Source organism: Motacilla alba, chromosome 1 (assembly GCF_015832195.1).
Source record: "Motacilla alba alba isolate MOTALB_02 chromosome 1, Motacilla_alba_V1.0_pri, whole genome shotgun sequence".
In the NCBI taxonomy this organism is placed as follows: Eukaryota; Metazoa; Chordata; class Aves; order Passeriformes; family Motacillidae; genus Motacilla; species Motacilla alba.
The window spans coordinates 92,584,704-92,607,794 of NC_052016.1; the positions used below are offsets into that span (position 1 = coordinate 92,584,704).

General features: G+C 39.0%; 1 protein-coding gene across 2 annotated transcripts in view; it reads left to right on the plus strand.

Moving 5' to 3' along the window:
* GABRB3 (gamma-aminobutyric acid type A receptor subunit beta3) overlaps positions 1–23,091 on the plus strand; it is a 199,364-nt gene that overhangs the window by 166,582 nt on the left and 9,691 nt on the right. For both annotated transcript variants that reach the window (XM_038139535.1, XM_038138694.1), the window contains 4 exons: positions 1,529–1,611; positions 2,659–2,796; positions 10,466–10,618; positions 16,841–17,085. In XM_038139535.1, coding sequence (XP_037995463.1) covers positions 1,529–1,611; positions 2,659–2,796; positions 10,466–10,618; positions 16,841–17,085 — 619 coding nt within the window. The remainder of the gene's footprint in view (positions 1–1,528; positions 1,612–2,658; positions 2,797–10,465; positions 10,619–16,840; positions 17,086–23,091) is intronic.

Consider the following 23,091-nt stretch of genomic DNA (forward strand, 5'->3'; position numbering starts at 1 on the left):
GTGCTGAGTAACAGATCCTTGAGCTTTTTTCCTCTCCTTCCTCTTTCATTGCCTTTGTGCTCATAAAATTGTCTCTCCCCGTGCAAAGAAATTACAATATTTTCTTGCAAAAGAGCCTTCTCACTCAGTGAAGGGTGGCCTTTGTTGTCCTGTAAGATAGCAATAATGGTCCTAATCCCTTTCTTCAGGTATTATCTAGTTATTAATCTAAAATGATCCTATATACTAAGGATAAGCATTCTTTCCTTCCTTTTCTTTGAGATTGGATACAACATTCATAATAACAAGATAGGGTTTTGGTTTGGTTTTTTTTTTTTTTACTGTGAAAGATGTGAAGAAAGGCACCTAAATACTTCTTTCTCTTGAAATATTGCCCTGGAATATTAAAGTAGTTTACCAGATTAGAAGACTGTAATTTGAGAAGGTTAATGGGTAGAAGAAAGAACTTCAGAGAAAACACATGAAAAAAAACCATTAACATTGAAGGTTCTAGCTTTTAGAGGTACATTTAAGGCATTTTCCCATCTTGTATTTATTAGCATAAATTATCACTAGAATATTATTTGTTTAGGAACAAACTCTGCAACGTCCATGTCTTGTTTATATCAAAAAAGGATCAGTAAGGAATGGAGCTAGTCAGATTCAGAAGATAATTTATATGAAGCCATTATAAAAACAATGATGCATAATAATGTACATACCCTTGGTGAAGGCTATGATTCAGAAAAACATCAAAATATGCTGCAGATTAATTATGAGCATATGGTTATATCTGTCTAAATTAGAACAAATATATAAATCCATTAATTACAAAATGAAGTGACAGTGCTGTGTGAAGCTGTTAAGACAGTTGTTCTGGTTGCACATGTTTATTGTTGACTCTCCTGATATACAAGAGGTTGTTGAATAATGCTGATTCATCAATAGTGAAATATTTTGCAAAACCATCCTTAGGGTGCTAAATGGTTAAATAGACAGAGAAATGAAAGTGTTTTGTTTTTTGAGGAGAAAAACTAAAATTTAATATGGAGCTTCACAACAAAATCCTCTTTCAATTTGAAAACCAGGGAAGTAAGGTTTAAAACAAAGCATTTTTCTGGACTTAGAACTTTTTTTCAACATTTCAGGGATTTTTTTCCAGACCTGCCACAAAACCAAGAAATCAGTTATTCATGCAGCTGCAATCATGTTGACATTTGTAGCAGACTATTTTCATGTCATGGTTTCTGTTATAAAGTCGTATCTTTTAATCTCAGCAAATGTTCATGTAATATTTGCATATGAGGATAGGTCCATTGAGCCCCAAAGGGGCTGGTTGCATAAGGGTAATTCACAGCCAGTTGTTCCACTGAAAGTCAGTGTAATTGCTGCTCTATCAGGCTGCTGCTCGATGTAAAAGTATGGACCAGATTCTCAGTTATCATAAGCTATTCTTCAGAGGGTCTTCACTTTAGAAGATAAACAACCCCATCACCCAAAACATGGATTACTGTCTGTATGGTAAAACTGTTTGATGCTTGTATTACAGAATCACAACCACTGCAGCATGTATGATGGACTTGAGAAGATACCCATTAGATGAACAAAACTGTACTCTGGAAATAGAAAGCTGTATGTACCTAAGAAAATGCATGTGAAATCTAGTTGTTGGTTTTTGGTGGGTTTTTTTTGTTTGTTTTATAGAACTGTGTAATATTTACACATGTGTCTATAAACACGATTTGAATCACATAATTATCACCATTTGGAATTTTTGTTTGTCTGTTTATTTGAATTATTAAAAGATGTAAGGAGTCAACCATTTCTAGATAGATGAGTACCTCGTAGAAAAATGAGTTTAGGACAGAATGAAGTCATTTCATATTCCTGCCTGACTTGGCAGAGGTAGTGGGTGCTTATCTTCAACATGAGAGATGAATATTTGTATTTTTATCAGCTTTATTTTCAAGAGAGCAAACACTGTGATACACTTTTCTTTCAGTATGCTTTATTATGTATGGATCATCTTGCTGCAGGACCTACCCTGGGCTTTCAGACTGATCCCATTTATGATTTGAAACTGTTTTACAAAAAGAACAGTATCTCTTTTTCATTTAGTCATGTCCTAGGATTGCAATATTTGCACTTCAGAAGTACCTGGTCCATTTCTGCTACTGGCTGGAAATTGTGGGCCATATACAGAAAATACTAGTATATATTCCATATTCAGCTGTAGTCCTCCACTAGTGGAAGCTAGAGGAAATGATGCAACTCACAGTTTACTGTGAGTGGAAAAGATCTGCCCCAGTTATGTTTCTCTGTGTTCATTGAATAATCAACCTTCTTCTGGTGATTATCAGTGTAAATATACATTTGGTTTCAGTGCTAAATGCATTTGATATCCTAAATCTTGGATAGTGTTTTCTTCTCACAGTGACCATTAGTGAATAATACATGAGTGATTAGAATAAAAGTAAAATAAAAAGAAAGCTGAATATTTTGCCTAAAATTCCCAGGCAGACTGTAATGGTGTAGCAATTTGGGAGACCTTCCCCCAGGCAAAATACCATACAGCTCTCCAGCTGTACCAATTCTTTTTGTTGTCACAAAGGACAAGTTGCATGTTTGAAGCTATGTTTGAGTCTGCTGTTATTTCTGACTCTCTTGCTCTGCCTGCAGATGGCTACACAACTGATGACATAGAGTTCTACTGGAGAGGTGGAGATAACGCGGTCACTGGCGTGGAGAGGATTGAACTTCCTCAGTTCTCTATTGTGGAATACAGACTGGTGTCAAAGAATGTTGTCTTTGCCACAGGCAAGTATTTCCATTTGCCCATTTAGTGTTTAATTTTCTTGCGCATGAAAATTACTGTTTTATTAATAATAATTAACTACTATTACCAGTCACAATATGTAGCCTGCGTTGCATGTTTGGATAAAGAATTTACTTGACAAAGCCTGGAGGTAGGAGCCCATGAAAATTCTAGGCTTGCATTCAGTACTGCATTCAGTTCTGGGGCCTCCAACACGAGAAGGACTTGAACCTGTTGGAACAAGTTCCAAGGAGGGTGACAAAGATGATCAGGGGGCTGGAGCACCTCTCTGATGAAAACAGGCTGAGGGAGTTGGGGTTAAGCCTGGAAGAGAGAACCTTCTAGCAGCCTTCCAGCATTTAATAGGGCCAACAGGAGAGAGAGGGAGGGACTTTTTGTAAAAATGTGTAGTGATAGCGCAACGGCAAATGGCTTCATACTGAAAGAGGGTATATTTAGATTAGGTATAGGAAGAAATTCTTTACTTTAACAGTGGTAGATAGCCCAGAGAAGTTGTAGATGCTCCATCCCTGGAAGTGTTGAAGGCCAGGTTGAATGGGGCTTTTAGGAGCTTGGTCTAGTCAAAGGTGCCCCCATCTAGAGCAGTGGGGTTGTACATGGTCTTTAAGATCCCTTCCAAGCCAAACCACTTTGTGATTCTTTGCTTCCTTGTTTAGTTTTATTTTTTGTATGTGTGTGTGATACTTAACTAGCCACCTAAATACCTATGATCTAAATAAATATTAAGTCATTCACCCTTTGAATCATGAGTTTAAATGTAACCTACAGGGTAACTGATCGTTCATAAATGTGTTTTGGCATGCTAGGTCAAAAAGCCACCAATTTTATTAACACCTCCCTGCAACTTTTCAGTGCATGTTTGTTTTGTTGTTATATAGTGAAAGTAATGTCTTTTGTCTCTTGATTTGCACTGATGTATATATAGTACTTTATACACAGCCATCTAGCGCATTTGTCATCATTGCTAAAAGTGCTAAAATTAAAAAGTGCTAAAAAATTATAATTAAATTTTAATTAAATTTAAAAGTGCTAAATAAATTAATTAAGAAGTGCTAAAATGAAATCCCTGCTTGTTTCCTTGAAGATGGAATGAAAGTTAGTAACTCACAGCACTGGATGTCTTTAGATTACAAAGTGCAAAGTTGGTTTATATATTTGGTGTTAGACACCAAAGTAGGAATATGTGTGACAAAACCAAAGCAACACAGAAAGCCATCAGCGCATGTGGGGCCATTACTTGGTTCATTACTGGGGCCTTTAGATTTTCAGTGCTGTTCAGACCACAGGAGTGTGCTGTTCCATCTGTCTCAGCACACCAGAACAAATGAAGCACAGCTGAATCATGTTTGTAAGCATCACTTCACCCACTCTTTGGACACAGCATCTGTTTCAAAGTACACAGAAACACAAGTTGTATTTCAGAACAAAATGTAAATATTGCTGGGATTGAAATTAGTATGAGGGGGTTTGCCAGCTGCTGCTGTTCTCGGTTGCCATTGTGAATGGAAGATTTTTTTTATAGAGAATCAGTTGCTCTAATCCTATATCCTTCTGTCCTGCAGCTAGTGTCACCTTTGGCAGCCAGGGCTTACCTGCCCCTCCACAGGATATGCTTTTGTAGGAAGGCTGTTTTAGACAACAATGAGAATACAGAGAACTTATTTGTGGAGTGACTTTTATGACAGTCCAAGGCCACTTTTTGTTCAGTATGAAATATTTCACTAGATGCATGACTTAGTAATGTAGAGATGAGAGATTTGTAAAAATCAGGAAAACAAGAAATCCAAAGAGATAAGTGACAAATACAAGAGAGACTAAAAAACTAGGAGTACATATTTCTGTGACTGACCAAATGTTCAGAATATTAATGTTTTTTTCTTTAAAAAACTAGTGAAAGGAATGAAAAAGTCTCATGCTTCAGGGTTTAAGACAGCTTGGCATTAGGGAGTCACAGAGAACAGCATGTTTCTTGTGCCATTTTCTGAAACATTTAATTTTTTTCACAGCAGAAGACACAATACTGAATTTACTATTGCTTTGATAAAGGACATGATAAAAATGCGTGATTAATTATGACATTTTATGACAAGACAGGAAAACATCACATTTGTTTCTCAAAACCACATGTTTAAATCTAAATCTAAAGCATGCCAGCAGATCGGAAACATAAAGTCAGCGGACACTTTTCAAGTTTCTCTTAAAGAGTTTTTTACAGTCCTAGTAATTAGGGCCAGTTTCTACATTTTTTTTTGGAAAATAAGTTAGGCATGTTTTTGGCTTTGAGGTTATTGTAGTCTCAGAGGGAGATATTAGTTCTTTGAGCACAATATCTTGGAACATTTCATAGATTTCAGTCCTAGTGTGCTTTGATTGAATAAAACTTAAAGAAGACTTCATAAGTCATGCTGTTTTCAAGAGAAACTGTGCTGTATAATCTTGTGTAACTTAGGCAAAGGGAAAAATCTGTTCCCATAGTTACTACTGAGAAGAAATGATAAGCATGGGAAAAGCCCCATTGACAATGACAGAAATCTGGGTGGAGCTGCAAGCATGCTGGAGGAACTGCAGGCCTGTTGAAGTATAGAATGGAAATTAAAATTTATCTTGCCAAATTAGCAAAATGTGTCTGAAAAAAGTATAAAATTCAGTATGGACAAGTTCAAAATACAGCATCTGTACAACTAATTATTCCTATCCAAATTAAGGATAGAGAATGCCAGGTTATGCCAGGGTTCTGTGTGTAGAAATATAGGGGTTGTTGTTGATCTCAAACTGAACATGAGCCAATAAGATCTTTTTTGGGAGAAAAAGAAAAGAAACAAACAAAACCACAAATCTCATCATAAAAAGTCAACCTTCAGGCTTCTAGAAAGTACCTGCAAAGCCATGTACAACAGCCTGTTCCCTTTATTCGTGATTTTAAAATTGCTATGAAGAAGAAATACCTGGTTTGACTATTCTCCTCACAGCAACTGAAGGCCATACAGGATACCATAAGATATTTAAATGGCACTGGATGCCCATGTGTCAGTAACTGAATTAAGCCCACAGTCGAACACTATCCAGCCAGTGCTGTCAGTGAAGCCTAAAGAGCTATTCAGCTCTTGAACATCTCTGTTTTCTCAAATGAATATTTTAAGACACTCTTCAGTTTCCTAAACATAACAATCTCCTGCTTCTTGAGCTGCTGTAGAAGATCCTGGTTAGCAGTTAGGCTGCTGCTCTGGCATCTTACAGCCTTGTGTTCTATGTTCACAATCTACTGCTTCAGTATTGATTACTTAAGTAGTGTTCTGTTCTGCTCTTCTTTTCCCTTTCACATCTCAAATGGCTTTAGACACCTCAGTATAGACAGTTAAATCACATCCTTACAATGAGCTGGCTCAAAGTCTAGATCTCCATGGTTTCCACCAACAGCTCATGCTCCATGCATGAGCGAATACCTGCATTCAAACACCTGAAATGTAGTGCTAAGTCTGTTACCTGCATCTGCCTCCTAAATGTTTGTTATCCCAAAATGCTTGGATAGTGAACAGGAATGGGGATATGTAAAACACCACCTAAAAGCTTCAAGTTACATAGCAATCAAAGCCATATTAGCAACCTGTGGGTAATAGGAGGGTAGTCTTAAAAGATTTAAAAATTAAATATTTGCTGTATTCTGAAAGATCAGTATGTAAAGTACATTTCCAATTAGCCAAAGAACCTTCCCAGAAGAACATATTAAAATAAAAATTCTGTAACTGACCAACTCTGTTATCTTGTTTCATACTTGGATAAAACAGCAAGAGACTAATTTAGCCTTGAAGCCAGATATTTCAGCTTGCTAGCTTTTAATGAAATTGGAACAGAAACAAGTAATCTCTTTTTATCAAGTGCCCAAAACTGTGAAAAAGGAACATTTGGGGCTAAACTATTGATTAAGTATTTATTTTCATACTTTCATTCCCAATACTGTTAGATTGAAATACTTCTGGCAGAATTCTGTTATTCCTGTAGCATTTAAATTAGCCCACATACATCAACCTGTTATATGAGATGGGAGGAAGAGTTACAAGGCAAAACAAGGTTAAAAGGAAAAAAACAGAAGTTTTTTATAGAAACTTTACAACTAGAATTTCCTGGCAATTAATCTCTAAATGTACTGAACCTTAATTGACAAATCATTATGCAATCGTAATCAGACAAGTAACAGTATAATTGTTGAGCTTACCCAGAAGTCAACTTGTATTAAATAAGTAACCCACAGAATGGATCTTTCTAGATAAGTAAAGATCTGGACTTACAGTCCTTGCGCCAGAAAGGTTAGGACCCATCCTTTTCACAGAGCTTTAGCCATTCAGACAAAGAGGGGGCATTGACTACAGGAAATAAAGAGTGGTCCTTCTTTTAATTGGTTTTCTCCACACACTCCTGTGGCCTGTTTGCTGGAGGTGAGACACTGCAGCAGAGATGGCAGGCTGGATGCAGGGTCAATAGATAATTTTTGAAGACACAAAGCAATTCAGTTGAAAGTAATATAAACTCTCACAGGGAGAGATACCTAAAGGAAAACCCTGGCTATGTAGTATGATAAAAAATGAGGCTACCAGTTCATGTTTCACGTTCAGCCAGACCTTAACAAAGTCTATACTCTACTATACGTGTCAACTGCAGTAAGCAGCTGTAATGCCAGCAAGACTTTTGTTTATATTGTGCAGGAGCCTCACACCATCTAAATCTACCCTGAGACTTGCAGGGTCTGGATTCATCTTGTTCTGATTTATAGGGAACATAATTTCAGTGTCTACATTTAAACTAAGTGTCTGAGTTGGTCAGAATAGAGTCCATGCAGTTGGTGGAGTCTGGAGACAAATCCAGCACACCTATAGGAGTCCATTTTAGGGTGTGGTGGATAATTCTCTAGGTTTCATTTGCTAGATTGACTGGATGAACTGGAGCTTAGACACCAAGCTCATGTGTAAGCAGTTCAAGTGAGTTGCCTAATCAACTGCTATTTGAGAGGGCACAAGGCAGTCTTTGTGGTATCCATGTGCTGATCAAAAAGATGTAGGGGGGTAAATCATGTCCATCAGGCTGTGTGCTGGTGTCTGAGAGGTGTCACAAGGCATCTCAAAAGGATCAGGGGACCATCAGATTAGCAACTGAATCTCTGTTACCGTAAATTCCAACTCTGGAGCAGGAAGACGGAAGGCACTGACAGCCCTGGCCCTAGACATGGTTCTTGAGGTTCTAACTTCAGAACAAAGAACCTGGTACTTCAAGCATATTTAGACTGGTGTCTCTGGCCTTGAGGTCAGCTCTCTGGGAAGCCCACCTTTTAGGCCAGATCTCACTAGCTTCAGTAATTACCTTACCTAATTAGACAAAAATGGTGCTGAGGTAATGGATGGAGGTCACAGGTGAAGCATTCAACATAAATATCTAAAGCTCACTCTCAGTTTGGGATTTCATTACTGAACATTACTAACATATGTGGCACATTATTCTCTCCCTGTTGATACACACCTCTTTCACCTACACCATATTCTGTGCTTTATCAATGGTGAAGTTCTCTCTTCTTTCTCTGAATTTCCCTAGTGCATTCAGGGTCCTTAGCTCTGGAGCAAACCAAGAATTGACTTTGATTCAGTGATTCAGTTCTATTGAACTTTCTTGAATTAATCCTTCATACTATTTAATCAAAGAATCAGTATTTCAGTTGTCACCTCTATCAATAATATTCCACAGATATCCAGACCTGGACAGGACTTTTGAAAGTTTTATACACATTTATAGAGAATCCTTTGAGTGGGTAGTGTATTACATGAAATTATTTTTCTCAACAGAGCTTTATAAAGATTTCTGTCTGATGCTCTACTCTTATTGCAGAAAGGTGATCAGGTCTGCTGCATTTTTAATGTATTTCACGATAGCAGAGTTTATATATTTCATTATGGTCTCCTGTTTAATTTATATAGTCTGCAGACACAAGGCCACAGAAACATTTTCATAAGAATCCAAATGAAAATGTTGAAAATGTTAAGGTTTGCAAAAAAAAAAAAAAAAAGCAGGGCTGGTTTCAATGAGAAAACTTGTCTTTTGAAATGAAACATTGTTTATCTGAAAATGAAGATGTTAAGCAAGCTGCAGTATAGATGTTTGCTTGCTGAAAATTGTCGACTGCTCCAGACAGCAGAAAACCTTGGTCTAATCAGGATGAAATACATCCTTCTGATTCCACTAATATACTTCTATTGGTGAAACTAAAAGGCATTTCATTCTGGAAAAAAATGCTACTGATTGAAGTAATCATAGCAACCAGATACACGTACCAGATATTTCTTCTTCCACTGATAGTTACTCTGAGATTGTTTGATAAAACAGTTAAGGATATTGATACAAGTTTGATATCACCTTGATGCTCCTGCTGCCTGGAAATGGTGTGGCATTTTTCTGTTGTATGACTCGAAGCGTAACAAACTATCAGTGATGGAGAGAAATCTGCAGTTTTCCATTCCTTCTTTCCCTTTCTTTCTTATGAAATCCATCATTCATGTCTATATGGGCAAATGTAGTTTCTTAAGCTCATATGCAAATACATGAATATAATTTAAAGGGAAGTTTTTAATTTTTCATTTTTTCTCTAGATGTAATCTTTCATAGTTTTTACATATTTGCACTAGAATGGGTGGGAAGTGTTCTAATATCTGGTTGGGTTCTCGGTATGTGCTGAAATTTTTTTTAGGATGTTGACTAACTAAATCTTTTAGATGAGCTGTTAGAAGTATATCTAAGACTGGTAGTGCGAACACTGAAATCGTGGACCTAATGTGTGAATGACTACCTTTTTCTTATACAGCTGTACTCAGATTTAATCATCTTTGCAGTTGGTGAAAAAAGTCACAATTATTTTTAACAATTTGAGATTTCTAAGTATATTTGTCTGAATATATATATGTCTAAAACATATTCAGTAAGATAAACACCAATTCAGTAAGATATACACCAATTTGAAATAAGGTTGGTATTGAGATTATTAATTCTTTCCATTGTTAATTTTTTCTATTTGTAACTGTTCATGAACTATATATATGTACACAAAATTCTATTTTTTTTTTGTTTAAAATGTGCTTGGAAGAATAATTTGGGCTGGCTATAATTGATGTTAGATTATCTAATCTGAAGGCTTTTCCTTTAGTGAAATTCATTACAATTTATTTTTTGACACCACGGGCCACATGTTTCTTATAGTTCAGATATAATTAAGAAGTTTCATCTCTTGAACAACTCCTCATTGTAAAGGAAGAAACTATGCACATTACTTATTCTCTCAGTATAAATTCTATATAGAAAACTGTGTACTTGGATAAGCATTTTACTTGGAGACCTAATCAATTGTTTTTAAAAACTAACTGGTGCTCACCTATCTGTTCAATAGTCTAAAGTAATTTACCGTCTCCCTTTTTCTTCCCAAATACAAATTACTTGGCTATCACTGTATTCACTGCAAGGTTTCTTTTAATACAAATGAGTAATACTATGAAGGTGTCATCTCTACTGTTCTGCAGATGTCATACTACCCCACAAAATGTGTAGAAACTGAAGGCAGCTATCTACAATGTCTTTCATTCAGTATAAATAACAATGTTTTCCTCTCTCTTTTTTCAGGTGCCTATCCGAGACTTTCACTGAGCTTCAGGTTGAAGAGAAATATTGGCTACTTTATTCTTCAAACCTATATGCCCTCCATACTGATTACCATTTTATCATGGGTGTCATTCTGGATCAATTATGATGCATCAGCAGCAAGAGTTGCCCTTGGTATGTGCTAAAAATGAGTGGGACATTAAAATGTCAGATTTAACGTAGCCTTCAGAGGTTGTTAAAAACTACGACATGATGTCAGTGTTTTGAAATTCCAAAATAATTTGCGTCAAAATCATGTCATCCAGTATTGCCTCAAAAGTAATGTTTTCCCCTTCATGCAAGAGTGTAGCTACCACTAAAACTCTGACATGAGCTGCTCATACAGGTCCCAGACTTGTTCTCATCAAGTTAATGCTGTTGTCAGTAAGTTCATCTAGGAGACCAGCTCCACAATCATACTTGAGCGTGGGCCTTAGTCCAGCTCAGTGTGGGTGGACAAATGTGGCTCCAAGCCTCCCTCTGAGGTCCTGGGTTCTTTAACTGACACTGGCAGAAACAGTTCAGCATACAGGGGCATATCAGCTATGGACCATGCCGTGCCACCTAACCCTCAGAGTACATGGGATGTTAAGTGCATGTTTATGACAGCTTAAAGCATCATTTACCTCATGGCAGAAAAACATGAATTTGGCACAGGTAAGTGATTCCTGCCCAAGAACTTTTCAGATCAGGGAATCCTTTCAATAAGAGAAGTTCACTAGAAAATTGTGCAGTTGACATGTTGGAGAGAAGGGATGCCATCCAGAAAAACCTTGACAAGCTTGGACCTGCATGAACCCCATGAAGTTCAGCAAGGCCAAGTGCAAGATCTTGCACGTGGGTCAGGCAATCCCAAGCACAAGTGCAGGCTGGGTAGAGAATGGATTGAGAAACAGCTCTGAGGAGAAGGACTTGGGGTGTTGGTTGCCAAGGAGCTCAACATGACCCAGCAATGCACACTTGCAGTCCAGAAAGCCAGCTGTGTCTGGCTGTTACCAAAACCAGTGTGGCCAGCAGGGTGAGGGAGGTGATTCTTCTCCTTAACTGTTCTCATGACACCCCAGCTGGAATACAGGATCCGGGTTTGGGGTCCCCAGCGTAAATAGGTCATGGACCTGTTGAAGTGAGTCCAGAGAAGGGCCACAAAGGTGATCAGGGATTGGAGCACCTCTCCTGTCAAGGCAGGCCAAGGTACTTGATTTTGTTCAGCCTAAAGAAGAGAAGGCCCTAGAGTAACCTTACAGCACCTTCCAGTACCCAAAGGGGGCCTACAGGAGTGCTGGAAAGGGATTTCACACAAGAACGTGTAGTGACTGGACGAGGAGGCATAGCTTCAAAACCACAGAGAATAGGTTTAGATTAAGAAGAGATTCTTGATTGTAAGGATGGTGAGGCACTGGAACAGGCTGCCCATAGGAGTTGTGGATTCCCCATCCCTTGAAGTGTTGAAGGCCAAGTTAGATGTGTCTTCAAGAAACTCGAACTGTGCATGGCAGTGAACTTAGATGGTGTTTAAGGTCCCTTCCAAGACAATCCTGTGATTCTGTCATAGTTTAGGGTTAGGATTAGGGTTAGGTTTAGGATATACTCCAATTTAGTGGTCCTGTTAAAACCACACTGCTGCTTGCTTCCCCCGTCCCCCTTCCCCCTGCGGGTGGCTGGAGAGAATTGGAGGCACAAAAGGCAAAGATCCTAAGCTGAGGTGAGAACAATTTACTGGAAACAGCAATGCAACACGAAAAAGAACAGGATCATCAACATAGTGATAACAAAACTGTGGTGGTTGCTGGGGTTCCAGATGAGGGAAGAGATGAGAATCTGACTCCATGTTTCAGAAAGGCTGATTTATTATTTTATGATATTATATTATATTAAAAATGCTATACTAAAACTAAAAGAATAGAAAGGATTACATCAGAAGGCTAGAAGAGAGAATGATAATGAAAGCTCGTGACTGACTCCTCAGTCTGACACAGCTGATGGTGATTAGTCATTAAATTAAAACAATTCACATGGAATTAATCAAAGATGCACTTGTTGGTAAACAACCTCTAAACTACATTCCAAAGCAATCCGATAGTTACTGTTTACATTTCTTTTCTGAGGCTTCTCAGCTTCTCAGGAGAAAAATCCTGATGAAGCGATTTTTCATAAAATATCATGGTGACACAAAACTGTACAAAAGTGAGAGTGATTCCCCAGCAAAAATGCTCATTGTGCAACTTGTGACTCAATGGCAGCCACCCTTGCCCCAATCTGAAGAGAAACCTTCCTCCCAGAAAAAGACTCCCTTCCCACAACCTCTGGCAATGTTGTGAGGTGACATAGAATAACCTTTGGGTCCTAGCCATGCCCCCTCTTGGCTACTGCAAAAATTAACCCTGTCCTGGCCATAACCAGGACAGATTCTATGACAATATCTCACAGCAAATATTTCATCCTTTACAGAAGCATACTCAGGGATAGCTATACCTAAGGAAGATTAAATGGATCTATAAGTCCTTACAGATACTTCTGCCTCTCATCTTGTCCTAAATTCTATCTTCAACCCTGTGCTTCTCAATTACACATACCTTGTCACTTCTCCATTACCCAAAACTTGTCACTAAGTCTGTGCTATCTTCCTGCTGTATTATCCTTTTTTCTTAAAATAGAAACATGCTCCCTAGTTCCCTTATTTTTCTGTAATGTACCACAGCAAACCCAGACTCCAGTCCGTGTCCCTGTGATCCCCTTTATCCATACCCCATTTCTCCCAAGGTCCCACATACCAAAGCAGGCAGGGTAGCCACCTTTGTGCAACATATTATCCAGCATCTGAATTTGGGTAGCTGGAGATACTGTAGATTAACTGCAGTTACTGTGCAGCAATTCTGCACATACTGTGGGTTAGCTGTGTGTATGGGCATGACACGGTCTGGCATTACCACTCAGCAGCCAGGGCTTGTTCAGCAGCTTGAAGCTAAGAAGTAGCTTAATAGGAAGTGGGGCATAGAGCCCAAACATCTCTGATGTGTTCGTAAAAGAGCTACTGGATAGCAGAGATCCACACAGGTGGACCAAGTGAGGGCAGCACTTCAAACACAACCATCACCATTTAGATACATACTGGCCAGGACTGCAGAGAACAGATGGTTAGACATAAGTTACCATATCCAGTGACTTTCCATGCCCTTCTGTTACAGGTTAATGAGATTTTTTCCTTGTTTAAGGAGAATGACTGTCTCATGTGACCCATTTCTGTGTAGCACAAGTTCATCAAGTACTGTAAAACAAATATTAGAACAAAAATCAGAGAGTACAAGGCAAACTCAGGAGACCAGATGTTCTATTTCCAATTGGTAGAAAGTCCTTTTGAGAGGACAAAAATCCATCTAATAGTTTATTCTCAGAAAACAATTAGTGCCTTGGTGATTATGTCAGTGGTGTTTGTATAATAAAGTTCAGTATCATGGGTCTAATCCTATGTTCCTTTGAATACCCCCTCTCATTAGTCTTAAGCTGATATCACAGAATCACAGAAAATGGTGAGTTGAAAGGTCCCACAAGGGACCCACATGAGTGCAACTCCTGTCCCTGCACAGGACCATCTCCAAGAGTCACGCCATGGGCTCAAGAGGATTGTCCAAATGCTTCTTGAACTCTGTCAGGCTTGGTGCTGTGATTACTGCCTTGGGAAGCTGTTCCAGTGCCCAACCACCCTTTGGGTGAACAGCCTTTTTCTAATATCCAACCTAAACCTCCCCTGACGCAACTTCAGACCATTCCTCTGGGTCCTGTCACTGGTCACCACAGAGAAAAGATCAGCCCTGTCCCTCCTCTTCCCCTCATGAAGAAGCTGTAGGCTGCAATGAGGTCTCCAGGCTGAACAGACCGACTTAACTTGCTCCTCATACAGATTCCCCTCACGACCTTTCACCATCCTCATTGCCCGCCATTGGACACTTTCTAATAGTTCAATATTAGAACTATTATTTAGATATTAGTTCAATATCTTTTTTATAGTGTGGTGCCCAAAACTGCGCACAATATTCAAGGTGAGGCTGCCCCAGTGCAGAGCAGAGTGGGACAATCCCTTCCCTTGCCCAGCTGGCCATGCTGTGCCTGATGCTCCCGAGGACACACTTGGCCCTCCTGGCTGCCAGGGCACTTCTGACTCATGTTAAAGGTGCCATCCACCAGGACCCCCAGCACTTTCTGCAGCGCTGCTCTCCAGCCTTTTGCTCCCCAGTCTGTCTGTACATTGAGATTTGCCCCATCCCAAGGGCAGAATCCGGCACTTGCCCTCATTGAATTTCACACGGTTGGTGATTGCCCGCCCAGTCCTCTAATTTGTCGAGGTCTCTCTGCAGGGCCTTCCTGCCACCAGGGGAGGCAACAGCTGCTCCCTGTTATGTAGTGTCTGTGAACTTACATGGCATCCTAATGTGAACTGGTATAGAAGTTTAAAGGCAATATAGCACTTTTGGACCTATATGATTGGCTCTGAAAAGCACAGTACAGAGAAGGTATACCTGATTTCCTAAGTATTTGTTCAAGGAAGCATTCCCTGTGCAATTCTTGGAACACAAACTTTTACTCAACTCCTGCAAGAAGCCAGTATTCTCTGCAAGAGCCTGATTCTATTCATTCACTTCCATGTTTTGCCCCTGTGCCTGATCACTTGCTGTACTGAACCAAATAGTTGCCTCCAGAGTGAAGGCAAGGTGCAGAGCAAAGGCCAGCTCATTCCAGAGACTATGTGCTATGGACACTGCAGACGGACGGTGGTAGAGGGCCGATCTCAAGAGAAATATTCAAACCTATCAATTCCGCTCTCAACTTTTTGCTAGTTAGCCCTAGAAGTTCCTAAATTCAGCCCTTTGAGTGAGGAGAAGAATAATCTCTGGAGTCCTCCCTTGTGGGAAGGACTATAATCACAAGATTATCTAATTTTTTTTTCTTAGGGAAGTGTCAGCTTCTTCTCCTCCAGCTGTGCTTTAAAATAAATTATTGAGCTTCAGAAGGACATTTGGCCACAGGATTTCAGGATCTCCCAGGGAATGTATTTCCCTTTGGTTAGTGATAGCTGCCTTTCTATCCAGTGTGCCTAATCTTTTGGATCACCAGACATCTGGCATCAATGCACACTTGTTTCACAGTTTAGAGGAAAACCACTGAAAACCACATGACACTAACCCACTAAATATCCAAAATATCTGTAATACAATCTCATAAGGTATTACTACAATTTCGTGGAGTGGCCCTGCTTACGCTGACAGCTTGGTTTTGAGTTATATTTTCTTTATTTCTGTCTCTTCAGGTAAAAGAAGCTGTGCTTTATTATATGGCAGCAATTTTATTTTGTCCTTTATTTTCGTTCTGCCTGTATTATAGGGATGCCATGTAAATTGATGGTATAATTATGGAATCAAAGAAAATAGTAATGGAGGAGAACTAATAGAATGATTTGCCTTGAAATGAGACTTATTCCACAAATCAGTGTTTTCAGCAACCTGTGATTTGCAATTCCCATAGAATTTCCAGCGGAGATACAGATCCTGCAGTTTATTGTGAATTCAGGCAGACTGACAATAAATTTGCTTTTCTTTCAAGATTTTCATAACAGTGCTCTGTAATATATTTTCAGGTGCTATGTCCATCCTTAGATAAATACCTTGACATAAGGTTGATATAGATATTTTGTAGATATTTTATTAGTGTCCAGTTTGTTGCTATAAAAATACTGCTCTCCCTCCTTCTTCCTTCCAAAAAAATTCACATACCTGTCTATCTCTCATTGCTCACCTCATTTGTTTCTATGTAACTAGCCTACTGCTGCAAATTAGTCATCTCAAATTCCACTTATACATTGTCCTTTCCTGAAATAGGTATCTAAACTAGATAGGATGAACTGCTCTTGAAAGGTACCTCCATCTCCCCATCTACCACAGGGAGACCCTACAGGGCTGACATCAACCAATTGCCTAAATCTTAAAAATTCAAAACTGTGGGAGAAGACTTTCACCATCTGTGTGAACACTGTTCTTGTTGTACATGAGTTTGGTCTCCATGGAAGAGATTTTCAATACAGCTACACTTGGCTTCCATGAAGCTACATCAACTCATGGTAGTGGTGCCAGACCCCCCTTGTTAGCTGTTCCCCCGCTCATAGGAAGGAAATAATTGTAACAGAATAATAATGCATCAAGTTTCAATTTTGCTTTTTTTTTTTTTTTTTTTTGCAGTGATGTCACCTGCAAGACATTTTTTACAAATTCTTAAGCTTCTTCCCACTGACAAGGCATATTTGCCAGGAAGGGAAATAAAACTGAAAGCTTGGAGTTGTAAGTTATGTGATCTTTTTTCTTTGTGTAGGAATTACAACTGTGCTGACTATGACAACAATCAACACTCACCTGCGAGAGACTTTGCCTAAAATTCCCTATGTTAAAGCCATTGACATGTATCTCATGGGCTGCTTCGTGTTTGTCTTCTTGGCCTTACTTGAATACGCCTTTGTCAACTACATTTTCTTTGGAAAAGGCCCTCAAAGGCAGAAGAAACTTGCAGAAAAAACAACAAAAGCAAACAACGATCGCTCAAGGTTTGAAGGCAATCGGGTAGGTTTCTTAAATTTATATTTATATTTATATTTGTATTTATATATTTTCTATTTTTACATTGCAAAGACTATCAGTCTTTGAAAGAAATAAAAAAGAAACCATTTGGTGACAACCAACCACCATCTTTTTGTGGACAAACTTGGCCATTTTTATTTTCAGGAACTGACATAGGCCTATATGTAGGCCTACAGATGTGGAAGGGTGTATGATCTGTATGACAAGTGTAAGAAGAAGACAGTGGGAGGGAAGCTAGCTTGAAAATAAAGGCTCAGATCTACAAAGGCATTTATTTGTCTAAATCAAATATAATCTAACTGTGATTTTAAGTACCGATGTACATTTCCTGTGTAAGAGAATCTAGGATATGAGCACACCTTTCCTCACTTCCCTTAGATGAGATGCATTTACCGTGGGAGAGAACAGATAAAGGATTAGTTCTGCCATGCATAGTTCAATGATGTGTGTGTGGCATCTGCTGCTGTTAAAAACCAGCAGGAAAGTATAAGTCCTAGAGAAACTTTCAGATTGATTTCTGAAGCATGGTATTGGCAAGGTCTATGCTGATTATAGTCCAGCCTATTTCCTTGCCTGGAGTATTACTTTATCCAGTGAATACCTCCTTTTTTAATCTTTGGAAGAAAAATTCAAGGTATTCAGCAGTATCTGACATTAATAAGCCATGTCAGTTTGAAGATAACATCTTTTTTTTTTTTTCTTACTAAAATGGCCCCTATGAGGCTTTTTCATTCAGCTCTGTTGAGTAAGACTGTTTTTTTTCTATCAGCTATAAATTAGAGGAATTCACAGTGATAAAACTACTACCTGTTTATCAAAACCAGTATCAGAAAAGTAATTTCAAGCTGTATTTGTTTATCCTAATGATTTTGTCTGCTATAGTAAATGTAATGCAGAACTACACCTAATTATCTGCACTCATATATGAAACAATTCTAAACCAGTAAACACATTTTTTTCCATGGTATTATGAAACCAGATTCTCATCACAGTTGGCAGCTCTACTTTAGAACTAAGACATCAGGACAAAGGAATTCCCTTTACTGGAAAAATAAATAGTCATAATAATAAAAAAAATACAGATGGGGAAATAAAAGAGTATCCAAATTGAAAGCCATGGAGAAGATTTTAACTGCAAGCAGGTAATGCAGATGCATGCACTAAGGTTTAATTCTCCTGCTGGAAACCATCTGGTGTATCTCATCCATTTAAATGATTTACATAATTCAGTACAAGACTTGTTAATGGATCTAATACTACCCCATGCCTGACAGTTCTTCTATCTTGAGATCAATTTATCTACATTTTCAAAATATTCTTAAGTATTTTAACTAATGAAAATGTACATTTTTATACCCAGTTCATGCCAATTTTATATCCTGAATCTTCTCATACCATATAGGAATCTTTTTTTTTCCTGGCTTTTGACTTCCAACCTTTTCTTTTGTTTCTGAAGCATCCCAAGCAAATATAATGAACTGTTCTACTTTTTCTGCTGGTTTAGTATCAACCGTGCATGAATGAAAAATTTCTTCACAGCAAGGGTTGTCAAACATTGGAACAGGCTGCCCAGGGAAGCGGTTGAATCACTATCCCTGGAGATATTTAAAAGATGTTCAGATGTGGCACTTCGAGACATGGTTGTAACACGGTGGGGGGTTGGTCTCTTCTCCACGAGGCAAGTGACAGAATGAGAGGAAGTGGCCTCAAGTTGCATTAGGCGAGGATTTGATTCTATATTAGGAAACATTTATTCACAGAAAAGGAAGTCAGGCATTGGAATCACCATCACTGGAAGAGTTCAAAAGTCATGTGGATGTGGCATGTGGGGACAAGCTTCATTGGTGAACATGGTTCTGGGTTAACACATGAACTCAGTGACCTTAGGGGACTTCTTAACCTGGGAGATTCCATGATTCTGTCAAATAAGGATACAAATTCAGCATACCAGAGTTTAAAGAAGAGTGTGTTACTTTGTCTCTTGGAGTCCCAGGTTTGAAAGGGAACTCTGTGTGCATTGTAGAATCATATATACTCATATTTACTGGGAATATTTGCTGTTCAAGTAACACAGGATAAATAATATGGTACGGTCCTTTTCTGTGTAGAAAACATTTTGTCCCCAGGCCTCAGCTGGGGAATTCAGCAGAGCTTTGTTCCAGTTTCAGGATTCAGTGCCTTCAGAGTAGCAGTGTCAACATGCAACAGAAACAGACAGAAACATTAGGTAGAGCTAATCAGAAATCTTCCTTTGAAACAAAACATGGATAGAAGATCCATTGGATGTAGGATGTCAAATTTCTCATTTGAGAAACACTGGCAAATGTAAAGTATAGGAAACTGATCATAACAGGCAAGAGCTCCCATGGATTTCAAGATGAGCATCTCAGGGATCTAATAGATCTACTTTGGACAAAGTTTTCCATGGCTTTGAGATACCACAGCCTTGAAGCAGGAAAATGTTTTATCTTCTGGATCATGTCCACCATTTACCATGCTATACAGATATCCACGGATGCAGCAGGACTGGAGTCATGCAAGAGTTTTTAGCATACTTTCTGTGGAAGACAGTACCTGAAAGCTCTGCAGCCTTAGTTCTGACCACTTCAGGGATAGTAAAGAGTGATTAACTTCCAATCTTTCCTTTGGTGACTCTTGAAAATCATTGAATCTGATGGAAATACCAGTTGCTTGCTTCTTGCTTTAGACTTAGGACTCCAGTGCTGGATGTTCTGGGGCAGGCTCACACAGTGTACCCCAATACTGCACAGTAAGGGAGTCTCAGAGACACTCATGAAGACTACTTTGTGCAAGTTCAATGAAATTAATGGTTTTGTGCTTTTCCTGAGGCTTCAGTCTTCCATGGAATGTAATTCCATTCAGAAAGGGAAGATTTCTAATCCTGGAAAATATTTTCAATCTCATGTGTTTTGGGGCTGAGCGACATTTTTAAAGAAAGGGAGAATGCCAAAAGCAGGCAGCCCACTTTGCACTTATCACCACTATTTAATGACTGTCAAATGTAAGCTGTGCTGGAAAGGAGATTGAAAAATGTTCAAATATGTAACTGGAAGAAAGCGTTGTTATTATTAGTTTATTTCTGACTACTATTTTGGGTTGCTCTGTTGCTGTTTTGTTTTAGTAATTGAATTTACTTGTTTATGAACCATGTGCATGAGCTCCCTGCCACTGATTAAGAATACTAGCTCAGGGCGCTAGGAAAACAAAACAAATCAAAAACCAAACTGAGACAAATAAAAAAAAAATATTATTCAATTTATTGTCCACATCAGATGCTGTAACTTGTGGGTGTAGTGACAGAACAACTTAGTGCTGTATCAAATCCAGCCAGAGTCAGGAGAGGTGTCATGGAAATCCTTTGTGTTGGGAGGCAGCACTAGCAGAGAAGGGGCAGCTCAACACATTGCTTGGTGCTCAGGCCCTGAGTTCAAGATTTTCTTTTATGGTTCCCAAGATTGGCAGTGCTGCTGAGACAGTCTTTCTCTCAGGCGAAGGGAACAAGAGAAGGCAGTGGGAAAATGGCATGCTATTTCCGCCCAGAAGTGTATTAGCCCATGAAAACCAGTAGAACCAGCATGGATACTACTATTGTAGTATGTACTACATGTAGTATTTTTTACACATCAGAGAACTGAAATCTGGAGTGCAAGCTAGCAGGCTTGGTTAAAAACACTCCTCTTATAGTAGCAAAAGGGTTTTTCCTGCTTTTCCTATTGGACTGTAGAGCAAAGGAGGTTTTTAGTAATAAAAATTATCTAGACTACAAAATGCACAGATGTGGGTATGTTGGTGTTGTATTTGATAACTGCTTTTCAAAGCAGTAACTTCATGCTCAGTAAGTCTTCTTCATAATGAAAGCATTTGCATTGTCAGAGGTTACGGGTTTGAAAAGCCAAGGCTGGCACAGCCACCCCCACTTTGGTTCTGCTGCTCTGGATGTGCCTCTCCAGTGCCAGGACTTTAGGTACTTCTCCCTGAGTTATTCCTGATATGCTACCACTAGGGCTTGCTATGTTGAGGAGGGCTCCACCAGCTGCTGCTGCCGAGCTGTCTGTTGGCTTCAATGCTCTCATTATGGCTTGCTGTCCAGCTCTGTCCATGTGTTGAAACAAAGTGAGCCAAATAACTCCAGGTGTAAGGGAAAGAAGAGCTCTTGCAGCATGGAATTGGCACAGCCAGTGTCCTCACGTTGCAGAGGTGACAAAAAAAAGCAGTGGGGAGAGAAAAACTGTGCTGTATTCTCCTGTGAAGCACTGCTGAAGGTGGCATGATGGCTGAAGCACGTCTGACTAAATTGAATCTCTGGAGAAGGTTTCAGAAGATTCAGAGCTGGTGATGAGATGAAACCTGAGTGATCCTTTCTGAGTGATTCATCTGTGGATCAGCAGCTGACTACAGAGAAAATTTCACACTTAGCTGTCTCTTCTTTTGACTGCTTTTGCATCACATTTTATTTCAGATAATGCACTGTAAATAGTATTCCTCACTGAATTGTTCCAGCCTATAGCAGTAAACCATAGTTACTGAGACAAACACAGGATGCTGCTTTTTTTTGTGTATAACCAATTTTCATACACATACTCATTTGGGATTGAAAACTCTCTTTTGAAAGCCTTGATGCTCTGCTTCGTATATGAGGGCAAGCTCTAGGATCAAGGAAGAAATTAATTTTTATTTTTCATAACATATTTCTTCTGATATGGTATTGGTGCTTAAATTAGTCCTCTGATTGTAAAAAAAGTCCTCTGATTGTAGAAAAACTGTCAGAAAAGAAGAGGTGGTCTCAAAAAATGTTTCATTTGAAAATTGATTGCCATTGTTAGGAATCAATTCCATTTATCCTGTTTGTGTTGGCAGATTGAGGCTTCATTTGCAGCTCTCAAAGCTTTCAGTTTAGCTCCATAAGTTGTTAATTTTAAATAGGGCCAGATAAAGCCTAATTTATGGCTAAATCAGCATGAGAGAGCTTTAAGGCAATCCTGTTGTCAGTTGTTGTTCACTCTTGTGGTAGAGGGTACTTGTATAATCAGATGGTGAGCACGTGTTTTGGACATTGCTCCTTCTGGGCCAATCCATAGAGCTTATGTGATATATGTTAAAGTCCCCTGCTGAAAACATTGATTTTTGGTTCAAACTGTGGCAATTCAAGTTTTCAGTTTGGTGGGACCAAAAGTTCAGCCCCAGAGTATCAATCAGGAGGGTAACTATCAGGAGGTACACAAGCTCATTCAAGCTTCAAACCCCCGATGGCTGTCAGACATGTGGGAAGAGCTTCCTCTGACAAGAATAATGCAATAACCCTTTATAAAAAGGCCCTTCTCATCAGGCAGTGTCTACATATATTTTTAGCTTTGGAGATTCCTGGCTCCAACCCCCGCTGTTGGCCAAGGCAGCAGCTTCCCACCCGGCATTGCTGAGAATAGAGGCTCAGGCCACTTACATCTACTTAGCAGTTTTGTTAATTGTTAATCCCACTTCTCATAAGTGGGATTTTATTGTGAAGATTAATATCTTGACTTCTGTGGAAGAATTATCACTCAGTTTAAATTGGAGAGTACGAGAATAGCAAAACTGGCAGTATTCTCCTGTGTATCTTCATCTTTCCTGGATACTTTTTTCAGTGCTTTTTTTAACAGTGGGAGATTTTTATATCACCACTGTGATGAGTAGGTACCAAGTTTTGAAATATATCTGTCAAGGGTGATAAGCACAGTTCTTGTGGGAAGAACACTCATCCTGTAGCTCACGGTGGGGACATTCACTGTGCACTGAGACTCATGAATGTACTAGTTTTGTTTTGCAACCACTTTGCACAAGTATGCATCGTGCAAATCCTGAGATGGTAAGAAGGATTGTACGTGCATAGGACATCTCAGAGACTGTAAAAACCCAGACAATGTGAAATACAGGGCAAAGGAGGACTATGCACTTGTTTCCTTTTCTTCCTCCATTGAAATAAATCAAGGC